The sequence below is a fragment of the Ctenocephalides felis genome, unplaced genomic scaffold (genome assembly GCF_003426905.1).
Source record: "Ctenocephalides felis isolate EL2017-DRISC unplaced genomic scaffold, ASM342690v1 CF-g0.4_SCAFFOLD_00845, whole genome shotgun sequence".
In the NCBI taxonomy this organism is placed as follows: Eukaryota; Metazoa; Arthropoda; class Insecta; order Siphonaptera; family Pulicidae; genus Ctenocephalides; species Ctenocephalides felis.
The window spans coordinates 75522058-75538636 of record NW_020536999.1 but is presented as its reverse complement, the minus strand read 5'-3'; the positions used below and the strand labels follow the sequence as shown (position 1 = coordinate 75538636).

At 32.3% G+C, this 16579-nt stretch overlaps 1 protein-coding gene across 1 annotated transcript; it reads left to right on the top strand.

Annotated features, from left to right (window-relative positions):
• Nucleotides 1-14165: 14165 nt before the first annotated feature.
• Nucleotides 14166-15935, top strand: LOC113389340 (piggyBac transposable element-derived protein 4-like). The gene is made up of 2 exons (XM_026626385.1): nucleotides 14166-14448; nucleotides 14548-15935. Exons 1-2 carry the CDS (start codon nucleotides 14166-14168, stop codon nucleotides 15933-15935), a joined length of 1671 nt encoding a protein of 556 aa, XP_026482170.1.
• The last annotated feature ends 644 nt before the right edge of the window (nucleotides 15936-16579 follow it).

The following is a 16579-nucleotide window of genomic DNA, read 5'->3' as shown; positions in this document are numbered from 1 at the left end:
ATTTTACTTTCATCATTATAGCGATAGTATGTGCTATTAGTAACCATAATTATAATATTATTGAATTGATTTTTATAATTTTACATTCATTTTAAAGTTACCACATTGAAACATATGTATGTATTGGTAAGTGTTAATAAAAAACAAAAAAAATATTATTATATCTTATGAGTTCATCATACATGTTACATGTGTTGATCATTGAATATTTAAAATTAGTTAAATATAATTTATTGCATTAAAAATTAATTATTCTTCAAGAATTTCTTGATATTTGCAACTATCAACACAAATTCTTAATATCGATTTCGAGTGCGAATCGATTTTATTCTATATTAGTTTTTCTTTATATAATATCCAGGCTGCATGACATGTTTCAATTTCCTTCATATATCAATTTAACAAACTTGGTGATATATATTATATACATAAATGATTTGATAAAGATTGGGAAGTTAAGACAAGCGAAGATCCAAAGATTTTACAATCACAATTGAATTGGACAAATCAATATTCACGACTTTGAATAATTTATGTAAGTATTGAAATATCTTCGTTTGCCAATAAATTATAGCATTTGATCTGATCCATAATCCGTACACATTAAAACTTCTTCAAAAAAGCCTTTCGGATTGATTATATATGGTGATAAAAAGCCAAAAGCCTTTCATTTGAAAGCTATTTATTGTGATCAATTTAATTCAATTCAATTTAATACTATTTATTGTGATGTCACCTTTTCGTTTCCATATCTCAAAATTGTTGAATGTGTCAAAATTCCTTATGCGACTATCATTTTATTTAACATATGGTATTGATCTACGAAAGAAAATAATCTAGTAGCCAAATAGATCGAAAATTAAATAAAATCTGTTGACATATGAGGTACAATTCATAATATGTATCCACCTCAAATTTGATGACTGGCTAATATATACCCAGGATGTTTTTTTTATTTGGTCGAAAACTACTTGTAGTTCACAATCATAAAGATAAAGACATGCATGTCTGACGGGATTAAATGCTTGGCAAGATTACTAACGAAAGAGATGTTTCAAATAGTTTGGCACAATATAGCCATCAAATCATTGCCATCACAATGATCATTATAAATCAAATTTCCCTTTTCATTGTCATGCGTGACAATTGAACAAAAAGACCAAAAAAATTCTAATGATCTTCAGCCAAGATTATTATCGAAATCAATATTGTACATATTGTGTACCATAGACTAAATTCTCTGGCTATGCATTTGTCTGAATCAATCTTAAATTTTTCCATGACATGTTTTATGCTCATGTTATTTCACGTAGGAGCAAAACTTTGCATCATTTTCTTTCTTCCATATTCATATCGTCTTTCATATTGGAATAAATGAATCATTATAGTAAGTATTAATCATATTGCTTACTATTTTGTTTCACTTCCAGAAACACTTAATTCTTCTGGTTCCATTAGAATCGCAATGTGATTTTATATTGTCACTCGTTAGTTATTGATGAACCTCAATAACAGTGCCTTTTCCTCATTTCAATAGTCATTATCTTTTGTTTCATCTACGTAATGATTTTTCATCTCATTTTTAACACTCCTACCACCATAATCTATTACTGTAGCATCTTCTATTTTTTATATTATTCCAAATTTGTTATGTTAGCATTCAACAAGTAAAGTTTGTTATCGACTGCTATATATTTTAACTAATTTTATATATTCAAGAACTAACACAAATATTATTTAGCTTTATTATTATAACATTGATTTCGAAAAAACAATAACATTTCAAAAAAACATCCGATACTTTAAAATTTACAATACAATACATACTGAATTACTGACGCGCTTGTTTTTTAGATTTATTTTCGCTGAACAAGAAGCTCGTGGGCAAATAAAATTATATGTAACATAGCACATGTAACTAAACAGTTCAATATTATCCGAACGATTTAAAAAATAATTAAAAAATGTCACTTTTTAACATTTTTTTTGGATTTACTAAAACACGAGTTATGCTTTTTATGTAGTGGATTGGCATGCAATACTCTACCAAATAGAAATAAGGAATTTGAAAAGAAACAGTCATTTAAATTTAATATATTTACCGGGTAGTAATATCTTTCAGCTTATGTTTCCAATACAAAAACTATATTTTCAGTTTTAGCATTCTACAAATATATTGTTGAATTTTGAGTTCTACATGGCGCACCACTAGTACTACAACCTCGATAAGATTTCCATTAAAAAATTGTGTCATTGTGTTGAGTATGGTTTCACTCATCTTCAGTTGAATTTTAGACAAATAATGAAATTGACAAGTTTTTCTTTGCAATATTTAACTTCCCGTAGGGTAGTTATAGTAATGGGCCGAAAATAGAAAATGAAAATTTTTGCATTTCTCGACGTTTTGAAGGTTTCTGAAAATTTTGGCATACCTCAGAAAAAATTGATGTGTGTGTGTGTTTTGTGTGTCCGCATTTTTTCGTTCACGTTTTCGGGCGTACGGATCAACGGATTTGAATGGTTCAAAAAATATTCGATTCCTATTGATAGGAAGATGTGCTGATTAGTTTTAGGCAAAGGCAGGTCCAGCCGTTACGGAGATGCAAAAAGTGCAAAGAGTGCAAAAATTAGAAATCGAGTTTTTGAGAGAGCGGAACATCCGATTTGAATCATCTAAAAAACATTCAATTAGTAATGATTGGGATAAATGACTATTAGTTTTTGGCAAAGGCAGGCCCAGCCATTTTGAAGATACAGAGCTAAATGTGCAAAAAATGGCAGTTTTTGAGAGAACTACGCATCCGATTTGAATGATTCAAAAAAGTTTCTGCTTGTGTTGATGAAATAATTGCTTTCGGAAAAAAAATTATCTCATTTTTTTGTGTATCGAAAATGATTCAGATTTCAATGTATATATCATCTTTCAATTTATATACTTCAAATAAATATTTTTGACTTTGTGATTCAGTTTAAATAATCAATGTTACAGTATTTATAATAATTTATTTGAAAACATTTAATATTCCTCGAACATTTCGTTACGGTATGTTGCAGCAATTTGTCTTGAGGCACGATGCCATACACCACTAGTTACGTTTATAATTGGTTTGAGCAAGTTACATTGAAACACTATCGCACATATTCAATTTTATCAATGTAATCTTGTTTTGAATCGATTATAAAAAAGAAAATTTAGATAGTATTTCTTATACATGGAGTAATTTAAATTATTCTAGAATGTCTCTTCGAAATTCTAGAAGTCTATAATTAGATGATAACTTCCATTTGTTTTCTCTTGCACACGGTTACAACTTCGCCTCAAGTCGAACAGAAAAAGTAGCATTGTTATGATTTGGTGATGCTAATTATTGCGCTCAGCGCTTGGAAAGGAATAAAGCTGCTCCAATACGAGACATTTAGATAATGTTGAATAGTAATTTAGCAAAACATAAGCCAACGCAAAACCTAGCAATCCACGGGCAACTATATCCATACTGAAATCCAATTAGATTCACTCTGTATATTCCATCCAAACAAGCAAAATACGAAATTAAAGTATTGTGGGTATGTGATGCTGAAAATTCGTATCCACTTACTAGACATATGTCCACTGGGGAATCTGAAATTGGTCGAAAACTGTGGTCAAAGACTTAGTGGCGCCGTATAAAGGATCCGGTAGAAACATCACAATGGATAATAATTTCACTAGACTTCAACTGGCAAAATGTTTACCCTATTGGGACTGAACCATTGTTGGAACTTTGAAGAAAAATAAAGCTTATATTATATAAGCCACCAGAAATGACTGTATCAAAAACGCAAGAAGATTTATCTACTGTGTTTGGTTTTCACGAGAAAGTTACCCTATGTAGCTATGTGCCAAAAAAAACAAAGTAGTACTTATCAATGCATCATGAAGCAAAAAATTATTGATAGTGCAAAGAAAAATCCAGAAATGATTGAGTTTTATAACGGGTCTAAAGCTGGAGTAGACACGATGGATAAAATGCTCGGTAGATATACCACAAACAGATATACCAAAATGTGGCCTCTGGCGTTTTTCTACAGTATTCTCGATATTGCCTGCCTTGCAACATATATTTTGTATTATGAGAATAACAAAATGCTTATTAAAAATCGTATGAACACGATGATTATTTTATAAGCAATTGAGCAGAGAACTGTGTACACCATTCGTTGAAAGTGGTTCGCATAATGCACAAACTATGAGGCATGTCTCAACGAAAGTAGCAATTGAATCTGTTCTTGGCATGTCAATCCAGATGTGCAGCCATGCGCAAAACCAAAAAAATATGTTCGGTATTTAAAAATCCCATTTGTGATGAACAGAACATTGCATTACATGTGAAGGATGTACAAAATAATTATTACTAGAATAATTTTTTTTCTCTTGTTTCAGAACAGAAATTCTTATTCAAGCTATAATGAATCATCATGAAATTTCAAAATTCCAACAAACTCACATACAAGCAACTTCAATAAAAACTATGTGTTTCCATTATGACTTAGTTGTATTGGCCATATAACCACGATATAACTATCGTTAAATCGTAGGGATTTAAAATTGAACGTTCAGTTAGACAAGGATGCCCTTTATCGATGGTTTTATTTATAATTGGACTTGATCCTTTATTAGAACTAATTGCAGATGTATTAACGGGCAAAAAATTGGAATTAAAGATATAAAATTACTCGCTTACGCAGATGATGTATCAATAATTATATAATCAAAAGAAGAAGAAGAAAATGTTGATAATGTACTAGAAATATACTGCAAAAGTTCTGGAGGCATCATAAACAAATAGAAATCAACATTTTTATTTTATAGTGAAGTCTCGGATAGAAACCCAGGTAGATCAATACCTACTGTACTGAAAATAAAATATCTGGGAATGATAATCACAAACTATTTGAATTAAACTATAAATGAGAATTGAAAAATTATAATAAATAAGATTAGGGCTACTTTGAATATAGAATTATCAAGAAGATTAAGTCTGATACAAAGATCTTGACATATTAACCAATTTGCACTGGCCAAAAACTTGGTATATTGCTCAAATTTTACTAGTGAGATTGAAAGATGTACAAAAAGTAGATCACTAATTGGATATTATATGTGGAATGGACACAGAATAAGAATAAACCGTAAACAGCTTCGATTAGAATATATAAAAGAAGGACTCAACCTCGTAGCATCTAAAGAAAAATGTTATGCGTTATTTATGCAAAATATAATAAGTCAAATGATGAAAGACGACATTAATGGAATATTTATAAGAATATTGAAAGAAAAGAAAAAATTGCCCAGAATACTCAGTACCAGATTAGAAATGATTAATAATAATTTAGAATGGATAAAAGAAAATCCAGTAACCAAAGTAATATATAAAAAATTATTGGAAAACCACACTCCCAAAATAATGAAGAAAAAAAAGATTATAAATGAAAATAGATTTGGGTTAATTCAGGAAACCGAAACATTCCATCAGATTGGAAATCTTCATTATACGGCCATAAATATGAATGAAAAATTATATAAAATTAAATTGAGTGATACTCAAATATGTACTAAATGTGATAAAATAGACTATATCATACATCACTTAACTGAATGTGGTCGGAGAAAATATGTATGGAATTGTGAGAAAAACAAACAAAATGAATTTAAAGTTGGACTAATCGAAGATGATAAATTAATCGAGTTGGACATAATGATAAAACCGAAAGAAAAGAAAAAATCCAATTCTTTGGTTAGTTTCAAGTATTTTACATAGCAACCTCCAAGGCAACGAGGAAATATTGATGATAAAAAGAAATGTAAGAAACAGAAGACAGGAACAAATTACAAAATACAGAAATACTTTTGGCATCTATTTATAGATGCTATAACACTAAAAAATGAAAATGAAAAGTGCTATAACACTAGAAAATGTGACATATAATTATGATTCTGTATTAATTATGATTTAGAATTAATTTATAATTTGAATGTAAATTTTTGTACATAATAGATAAATAAAATAAATGATAACAAACAGAATGTAATATTGTCAAGGGCGAAGCCATTGATGTCTTTTTTAATAAAAGAATGTTTAGAAAAGGTTAATGAAGACGAATAAAATCATACTTATCAAACCGTTTCTGCATAAACATTCTCAACATGTACGTCCTATTAAAATAATAAAATCAGGCGTTCCTCAAGGCAATGTTCTCAGCCCAACTTTGTTTTTAATTTTTACAGCTGACATTCCCACCTCGCCTGACACAGACATAGCCTCATTTGCTGACGATATCTGCATTCTTTCAAAATATGAAAATCCCACATCTACTTCAGAGCAACTTCAACGTCAATTAACATCATTAGAAAGATGGTACAAACTGTGGAGGCTAGAGATCAATGGCCAGAAATTATCCCACATCACTTTCACACTCAAGCACGAGACATGTCCACCTGTAACTGTGAATGAAATAGAAGTCTCTCAGGTCGAACACGTAAAGTAACTGAGCATGCACCTGGACCGCAAACTGAATTGGAAAATTCACATGAAAAAGAAAAGGCAACAGCTTGAAGAAAAGTTACGTGAACTATATTGGTTAATGAGTAGGAAATCCCATCTTTCTGTACATAACAAACTACTGGTATACAAGGTTGTACTTAAACCGATTTGGACATATGTCATAGCACTTTGGGGCACCACATCTAAAAGTAATGCTAAAATATTTCAAAGGTTTCAGAACAAAGTTATTAGAATTGCTCTAGGCGCACCAAAATATACTTCCACCTGCCTGATTCATGATGACACACACATGTGCGCACTGTAGCTGAGGAAGTTAAAAGATTCGCTGTTAACCATAAAGACAGACGCGAAGAACACCCAAACGAGTTGGCCAACGCACTGCTACCCACAAACACGACACGAAGACAAAAAGAAAAATATTTAGTCATTTAATTAGCTTGTAATTACTCGTGTCATATTACATTACTTCTTGTAAAGGAAAATGCAAAAGATTTACTTAATGTAGGACAGTTTTAAATATATTGTTGAATAAAAAAAAGTGACAGAGATAATGGAAACGGAGGTGCGGCTATTTTCGTGCATAGCAATCAGCCATACAATGTGGTGGCAATTAATTTAGGCTCTTTGAAAAGTTGTAGAATTTACTTAATGTTAAGAAATTCTAAATTGTACGGTATTTCTATTTATGTTGTACCTACTTATTATATCTCAGTAAATGAATGGAATTATTTTCTTTCACGATTGCCCAAACCCGTTGTTCTATGTGGAGATTTTAATGCACACCACTTTTCGTAGGGTAGTAATTTTAGCGACAGATATGGTAATAATTTGTACATTCAATAATTTATACATTCTCAATAATGGAATGCCTACCTTAAAGTTTAAAAGTAATATGTATGTAGTTGACATATCTTTGTGTTCGCAGAATTTTGCGCATAGAATAGACTGGAATATATGTGATGACTCATTAGGCTCGGATCATTATCCAGTTTTGTTGACGTTGAGAGGTCTCCCAAGAGGAAGAAAATATACTCCAAGTTGGAATTGTAAAAAAGCTGATTGAACAAAATACCAGTCAGAAATAGTCAACGACCCGGATGGTGCGTATGATCTTTTCATAAATGCTATTAATTCAGCAGCCGGAAAAAGTATTCCGATGAAAAATGGGGATCTGAATACTAAATACTCTAAACCAGTATAAATGATAAATTAATCAGAGAACGTAGACAGGCGGCAAAAAATTATAGACAAAAGTCTAGTTACGAAAAAAAACTTTGCTGAATGTAATACTATTGATAGTCACATTAGAAGAGGAATTTTTAAGAAAAAGAAAAAACATAGTTGGTATCAGTTTACGGACAACTTAAAACCGAATACTCCACCGAGGGAGGTATTTGCAATGATCAAACGTTTTAAAAATTTTGTGAAGCCTGTTAATTCGAATGAAATAAGAGAAGGATTAATCGATTATTATGCCCCTGTCGAAGTTGAATCTTGTATTGAAAATTGTTTCAAAAGCTGTTCTCATTATGGGAGTTAAATTTAGTTTTTGGAAAAATACAGATACAGCTCCGGGTAAGGATCTTACATTTTATACTATGATTGGTAATCTACTAATTTTGGCCAAGAAAATATTTATTGAAATTATCGACAATGTATGGTTAATATCTGATAAAATACGAGAAGGGAATAATTACGTATTAATTTTCATTAAAAAAGCTCAGAGAAATCCAAGTTTAATATCGTCATTCAGACTAGCTACATGTGTCGCTAAAGTCAAAGACAGGATCTTTAAAAGGCGTTTAGAATGGCGGATAGAAGAAAATAATATTTTGCCGACAAGTCGAAAAGGTAACTTAAGTATTTTCACTGCTGATTTACATATATCCAATGCTAACAATAACTATGTCGTGGCATTGTTTAGCGACATCAAAGGAGCATACGACAATGTTATTCCTGAAATTTTAAGTGAAACCAGGAATGATATAGGACTTCCATATGAATTTTCTAGAGCTATAACTGCTTCAGTTTTTTGAGAGAAATGTTTACTTTAAAATTAATGATAGTATCATAGGACCAAGAAGGATGTCTAAGGGACAAGGCGGTATTTTAAGTCCAATTCTATAGATATAGAATGTATTTGAAAACCTGGTACTGAGAAACCTGGTACGGAAAATTGAGAAACAGACCCTTCAGGAAGCTATGGATGCAATGATTCGGAATATTGAACACTTTCATGTTTGGCAAAAAAAAGGTCTTGAATAGTTGATGACAAGAGTTCGATAGGTAAGGTTGCTATAGATATAGTAGTGGGCATGTACTGAAAAAAAATAATTTCTAGTTTGGTTAACAGTTATAGGTATTATCAAAGATCAGCGCAGGCACGACCAAGTACAAGAAGCATCCTTATTATAATATTCTCCATTTAGACCAGTGGTTTCCAACCTATTTTGGGCCCCGCCCCATCTTGAAGTATCTAAAAACGTCATGTACCCCCCGCCGATACAAAATTTTTTTGCTCCTAAAAAAATGTGAATGATAACTTTTAAGATAAATTCACTATTAAATTGTTGTTGAACATCAGAAGTAAAATTTCGGAATAAGCCCAAAAACAGAAATTTCGAACTAATTTTATTACTGCTTGGTGCATGCTGCACAAAGAGTTTATATTAGGTTCTAACATACTGAGCTTTAATCTCATGTCTTCACGTTGTGTTATTTCAAGTCTATTTCATTTTTACCAATAAGTTATAGCAAATATTTGTACTTATGGTTACATTTGGGCTTATGGTTTCAGTTTCTCTATAAAGACATCTGTTAACGAGTCTACATAGTTAGTTGACATTTTCTTAACTCAGAACGAAATTATATCTAATTTTTATATATCTTTTTTTGTTGAATCTTTTTTTCTTAAACCGGAACGGAGAGGGTATGGGCGTGTTTCCATACAGAATTGGCTGGTATTTAAATGATTTTGATGCCATTTTATAGGTATTTTCGAGAAAATTCGATATACCAAATTTCAAATCCGTAGCTCATCATTTGGCCTAGATATCATTGAAAATATGTGAAAGTGGCCCCTTTTTTCAAAGTCGTTTTTGGTCGCAACTGTAAAAAATATCGTCAAACAAATAGCGGGTTCCTATTCACAACGGTTTACTATATTATTAATAACAAATATTGTTAAATAATTATTTTTTAGTGCATGAAAAAGTAAAAATACTTTTTTGTTTAGAATTTTCGGGTAGTGCGGTTCTTTGGACTAATTTTTAATTAGCATTATTAGAAAGGGTATTAATTTTTTTTTACTGTACAAAATTTTCTTTTATTTCAGGTGGTAGAACATATTTAAAAGTAGAAAAATCATGGGCAAATACACGTTCGCGATCATATAACACCCGATTAAGTCGTCTCTGATTTACAACGACTAGCAACAGCACTACTCGCCGCGCGTCTTAATAAATTCTGCATGTATGGAACATTTGTTTGTAAAATATTTTTAATAAAACACAAGCTATATACATTTTTATTTTAAATAATTATATATTTATATGTATGTGTATAATAATAATTTTATATTTATACTAGCAAACCCGACGAACTCCGTTTCGCCACCAGATGGTATCGTGAGAAAGATGAGAATTTTTTTTGTTTTATATTTGGAAAGAAAAAATTGGATTTTATTATACAACAGTAATGAATTTATTTCGATTACAAAAATCGAAGTGTTTTTTAGTTGAACTTCTCTAAGTAAATGAAAGTGAATCCGCAAATTAATCGTTTCATTGATGTGCTCTTTGGCAAGCCACATTTTTTTGTTTTTTGGTCTGACGTTAACACAAACAAAGCGGATTTCCAACTCGTGAACAGGCAACGTATAACTGCCCATGTGAAAAACAATGATTTTCTAAATAATCTATTTGAAATTTATCCCGCAAACACTAAGCGATTGGCCTTGCGACTTGTTATTGCAAACGCAAGGCGAACTGGAAATTGCAATCGTTTGAAGTCAAACGGAAGACCAGTCGGAATCATTGGTACCAAATCGCCAGCAATTTTTGATTAAATGGTGAAATTCAGTGTGTATATATCATTATTCTTTGCGGCAAGAATTGCTAGTAGACTTAACCAAGCAAAATTCTGATAATTCTCACTAATGTCATTACTTGAATTTTTAATTACGGTGCGTGAATTTCTAGCAGCTTGCATTAAGGCACGATGCCATGCACAACTAATTTTCTTAGCTATTAACCTTGCGGAGCCCGAGACCTTTCCAACAAATGCAAAATTGTCGAAATCGGTTCGTGAGTTCTGGAGTTATTTTGTCAGGAAGGAAAACCCAACTTATTTTTATATATATAGAAGATAATCTATTTGCAATTATTTAAAACAATTATTGATTATTTTTATTACTCAAATTTTTAATTACGGTGCGTGAAGTTCCAGCAATTTGCATTAGGGCACGATGCCATGCACCACTAATTTTCTTAGCTATAAACCTTGCGGAGCCCGAAGCCTTCCAACGAATGCAAAATTGTCCAAATCGGTTCGTGCGTTCTGGAGTTATTTCGTCAGGAAGGAAAACCCGACTTATTTTTATATATATAGAAGATAAATAAATATATATTACTTATATATTGCACAGGTATATTATATCATATGATATACAAAATAATACTATGTCGGTATATGATTTCTATTCCAGCTACAGCAATGTATATAATGGCAAGTATACTAAGTTAGTCATAAATATTTTAAATAAAATCGATTTTTTTTAAAATTAAATAATATATAAAATATATTGAATAGAATATCTTTACCTTTAAATACTCATATTAGCCGTTGAACTACTATACTTGTGCGTCATCATTAATTAGGAAAATTTGACACAATTATGATTTTTTTTAAAATGCAAGGGTTTTAATCAGATGGTTCGTAGTTTAGTAATATTTATAAAAATTCCAGCCAAGCCCCAATACTTTTTAAACATAGCCAAATTGTTTCTATTAGCCGAATCTATATTACTGCCTTAATTAGGTTGTCCAAAACTTTAACTAGACAATCAGAGCAGCATTGAGTGAAAAATCATCATAATGACATTTTTCAAATCAATTTTAACATAACTGTTAATCCACTTCGACACCATAAACAACACTTAACCTTTGGGAGGATCGTTTTTCCCTTTGCAAAAATGGAAATGCAAAATAAGACTAAAATGTTTGTTTTGATATTCCATTTTTCACAGAACGCTGAACTGATCAAAAAATTATTTTCTACTAATTGACAGCTGAATTTCTTACTATACAATAAAAAAATGTGTTTTACATGCAGACTACCTCAACAAACCCAAATATTCATTTGAAGCAATCTAAGAGTAGAAGCCGCACTTAACTAACCGAAACTCAACCGAAGGTAATTTAAACAATGAAATAGTAACATCAAACAGATTTAGCTTACTAGCTTCAACATCGAATACACAGAACGAAAACATACAAAGTCCAAAGGCCACCGCCCGTATTTGTGTATAACATAGATAAATTTGTGGATTACATTTGTGCAATGTATAGAAGTAGATTAGTGACTTAAATAAAATACTCAACACAAATGACATAGTCAAGATTATTGTTGCAGCACCGGAACATTATAGAAAACTCGTTACTTTACTCCAATCAAAACAAGCGATCTTTCACACATATCAGCTAAACAAAGAAAGGGCATTCAGGGTAGTGCTGAAAAACATACATCATACGTACGACAGGGAAGAAATTAAACAAGAAATTGAGAAACAAAACCATAAGGTGAGAAATATTATCAATGTCAAGCAATACAAAACAAAGCGCTTGCTTAATTTGTTTTTTATTGACCTTGAGCCAGCTAACAACAACAGCAAAATATACAATTTAACTAAACTACTCAATCATATAGCAGTGATAGAGCCTTTAAGGAAAAGAAAAGAAATTATCCAGTGTACAAGATGTCAATTATTTGGCCATAAAAAATCTTATTGTAACAGACCCTTCGTATGTGTAAAATGAAACCTCACATTTCTACTGCGTGTAAAAAATCCAAATCCTAGTAATTGCAGCAGTGTACAGTCCAGTCCGCCATAATTTAAAGAAAGCTGATTTCAAACAATTCTACTAAACTCTAGGTCCTAGATTTATTGCTGGTGGCGACTATAACTACAAAAACACATTTTGGGGCTCCCCAAAAAACAGAACAATTAGTCTGACAACATCAAAAGGCAAGGAACTGGCTGAGCTATTACACGAAGAAAAATACAAATTCCTGTCAGGAGGTTTCCCTACATATTGGCCTACTGACCAACACAAATTACCAGATTTGTTAGATTTCTTCATTATTAACGGTATATCATAGATGAACATGGATATTGAAAATAGCCTGGACTTATCTTCTGATCATACTCCAATAATAGCAACATTTTGCACAAATGTAATCAAACGCAAAGTCCACTTCAATATATATAATAACAAAACTAACTGGGTTGATTGTTTTTCTTTAAATTTTGAAAAAATTAAATTTCTGAGAAATTTGAAAATTTGAAAAAAAATGAGTTTTTGGAAAAAAAACTTTTGGCAAAAAAATGTTTTTTTATTTTGAAATATTTTGGAAATTTTTAACTATTTTTCAAAGCAATCGCAGTGCTTCAGCTGCATAGAGGCGTCGCCGTCTAGCGGACAAACGACGCTACGGAACCCATAGAAATGCAAACAAAATTGATACACATGATTAAAATCTCCATAAAATATCTGATAATTTGATGTGCATATGTGTAATGATAATTTTTGACCGCCAAATGGCATTTTTTTTACTTTTTTTTACTAAATCTCCGAAACCGCTAGATCTACCTTCTCAAAAATTTAATCATTTGTTCATCTGGTCAATACAAATAAAATGTTTTTTGAATGATTAAAATCGGACGCTCCGTTCTCTTAACCCGCATCCGTCCCTAGTATCAATTTGATACAAATTCAAAATTCAAACTAAAAAAAAAAGGGATACGTATAAATATTTGGATTCGAGTTTTTGGCTATCTTCCTAACTATTCTAAATGAACAAAAAAAACATTCAATGCATGTGCGTGACGTCATGGAAAGGCCCTACAAAAAATGTTACAAATCGGTTCTTTGTATCATATTGATACATTATTGGTGTGTGGCACATACAGCTGTATAGAGTATAGTATACGTACATATATCGTTCTACTTATTTTTTGGTATTGTGACTGGCACTCTACTACAGCTATTTCTTTTTGTTTGTGTGTGTTTGCTCACGTCGATTGAGTGTATATAGCCAGCAATGCCTGTGCATAATATATTGTAGCGTGATACATATGTGTATATATGTGCGTTTAGCGTTCTCTATTTCTTTTTGATTTTCACTTTGTACTCTATGTGTGTTTATATGTGTATTGTTGGCATTCTCATTGGTTACGAACATGCTTTGTGTTTGTTTATGCGTGAAAATAAGCGTTTGTGTGTTTTGGCGCCCACAAATAACGCGTCATTTCAATTGATGTTATTGTGCTCGACAGTCGTATGTTGTTTGTTTTTTGAGATCATTTTTCAATTGTTTTGTGTTCGAACTGAAAAAAAAGTACAGATGACTAGCAATAGGAATGTTATTATAAGTGATAGTGAGAGCGAAGAAGATCCATATAGTGGTTCAAGTGATGACGATGAGGATAACCAGCCAATTGATGCTGAAACTGAAGAGGAGGGTGAGGAGAGCGAAGATGAATTGGTGTGTGCCACTCAAGAAGAGCGTGAGCAAGCAATTCTTCAACCGAATACATGGATTTTATCGAAAGACAAAAAAATTCAATATTCGAGAGATGATTGTCCACCAGATACTCGAAGAAAATCAATACCAACAATTCATAAAGGTATGTTTTTTTATGGCTTGTCGTTGATCATATGAAATAACACATTTGTGTATGTTTTGGGTCCAACTACATATGCTACTTCACGTATCACTAATCCAGTTTCTGCATTTTTGCTATTTCTGAAACCAATCGAGACGATTGTGCTTGATATGACGAATTTGTATGGTCTAAGGAAATTCAAAGAGACATGGGAAAACATCGATTTGGTCACCTTACGAGCTTATTTTGGTTTGCTATTATTGGCGGGTGTTTACCGTTCGAAAGGTGAATGCATGACTGAATTGTGGGATGACAAGCGTGGACGGCCGATATTTAGAGCAACAATGTCGTTGAAATACTTCAAGTATTTGAATTCATGCATACGTTTCGATGACAAAGAGGATCGACTTGATCGACTTGCAAGAGATAAGCTCGCTGCGATTCGTAATGTTTTCGACAAATGGAATAAAAATTTGCGAACAATGTATGTGGTTGGCGATTGCGTTACTGTCGACGAACAATTGATTCCGTTTCGTGGCAAATCACCGTTCACACAATACATCCCATCTAAACCGTACAAATATGGCATAAAAGCATGGGCGTTATGTGACTCGCGTACATTTTATGCATACAACATGCAAATCTACACCGGACGTGATCGAAATTGCGCGCCAGAAACAAAGCAAGGCAAACGTGTTGTTTTGGAACTTACAGATGAATTGTCTGGCCGTAATGTCACATGTGACAATTTTTTCACCTCGTACGAGTTGGCCAAAGAGCTGAAACAACGCAAGATGACGATCGTTGGAAGGAAGAACCGCAAAGAAATACCACCGATTCTATTGGACATGAAGCGAAAGCCACAATACCATTCAGAGTTTGTGTTCGATCATAATTTGCGCCTTACTATGGTCTCATATATACCGAAAAAAAACCGGTGTGTTACTCTTTTGAGTACACTGCATACAAAAAAATTATTGTACGACACCCAAGAAAAAAAACCGGATATCATTCACTACTATAATAAAACCAAAAGTGGTGTGGATGTTTTGGATGAAAGGGTTGGCACATATAGGTGCAAGCGCAAGGTAAATCGCTGGCCAATGGCTATTTTTGAGAATATGTTGGATGTTTCGGTATTCAACGCCTTCGTCATATTTACTGAACTCAATCCCGAATGGAAAGAAAGAGAGAAAAAATATCGTCGTCGCCTCTTTATCATTGATGTTGCCGAAGATTTGGTTATGCCGTATATCGAGGTACGAAAGCGAACACCACGATCTGAGCACGCAAATGCCGTTGTACAGATGATTAGAGGTGTTCCAAGCGATCCTTCCAGTTCAAGAGCAAGTGGTGTATTAGAAAAATTACCACCGGCAAACAAAAGATCCCGTTGTCATATCTGTACATCGAAAAATAACTCGAATTTGTACAGAAGTCGCTGTGACATGTGTAAAAAGTACATTTGTGCTCAGCATTTCTTCAAAATTTGTGACAAATGCACGTAATTTTTACATTTTTGTTATTTTAGAAATACTCACAAATAAACAACCTTTGATCAACAACAAAAACAAATCGATTTGTTTATATTTTTGTATGATTTATGCCTGTTTTTCTAGCCTGTATCAAATTGATACATAGGAACTTTAACGTTTGAAGTTTTAAGGGACGGATGCGGGTTAAAAACTGAGTTACCGTTTTTGGCACATTTTGCCCCCTATCTTCAAACGGCTAAACCTGCCTTCTATGTTAACTAATCAGCACGTCTCCTTATCAATACGAATCGAATGTTTTTTGAATTATTCAAATCGCTTTATCCGTGTTTCCAAAATCGTCGACGAAATGCCAAAATATTCAGAAACCTTTGAAACGTAAAAATATATAAAAAATTTCATTTTCATTCAATATGGACGCCAATTAAAAACGTCAGAAAACCTACAACATTTTTAACTCACCTATAAGACAATCATCCAATACAGACGGACCTTGAGCCAGGGGCGATCAAGAAAAGGCAGATTTATTCGCAAAATACCTTAGTACTGCATTTCAACCAAATAATATCCCCCAAAAATTTAAGAAGTTGTCTAAAAAAGCTATTGTGCTGATATTCAATGCGACATTAATTAATTGGTGACTGGCCGAAAATCTTCAA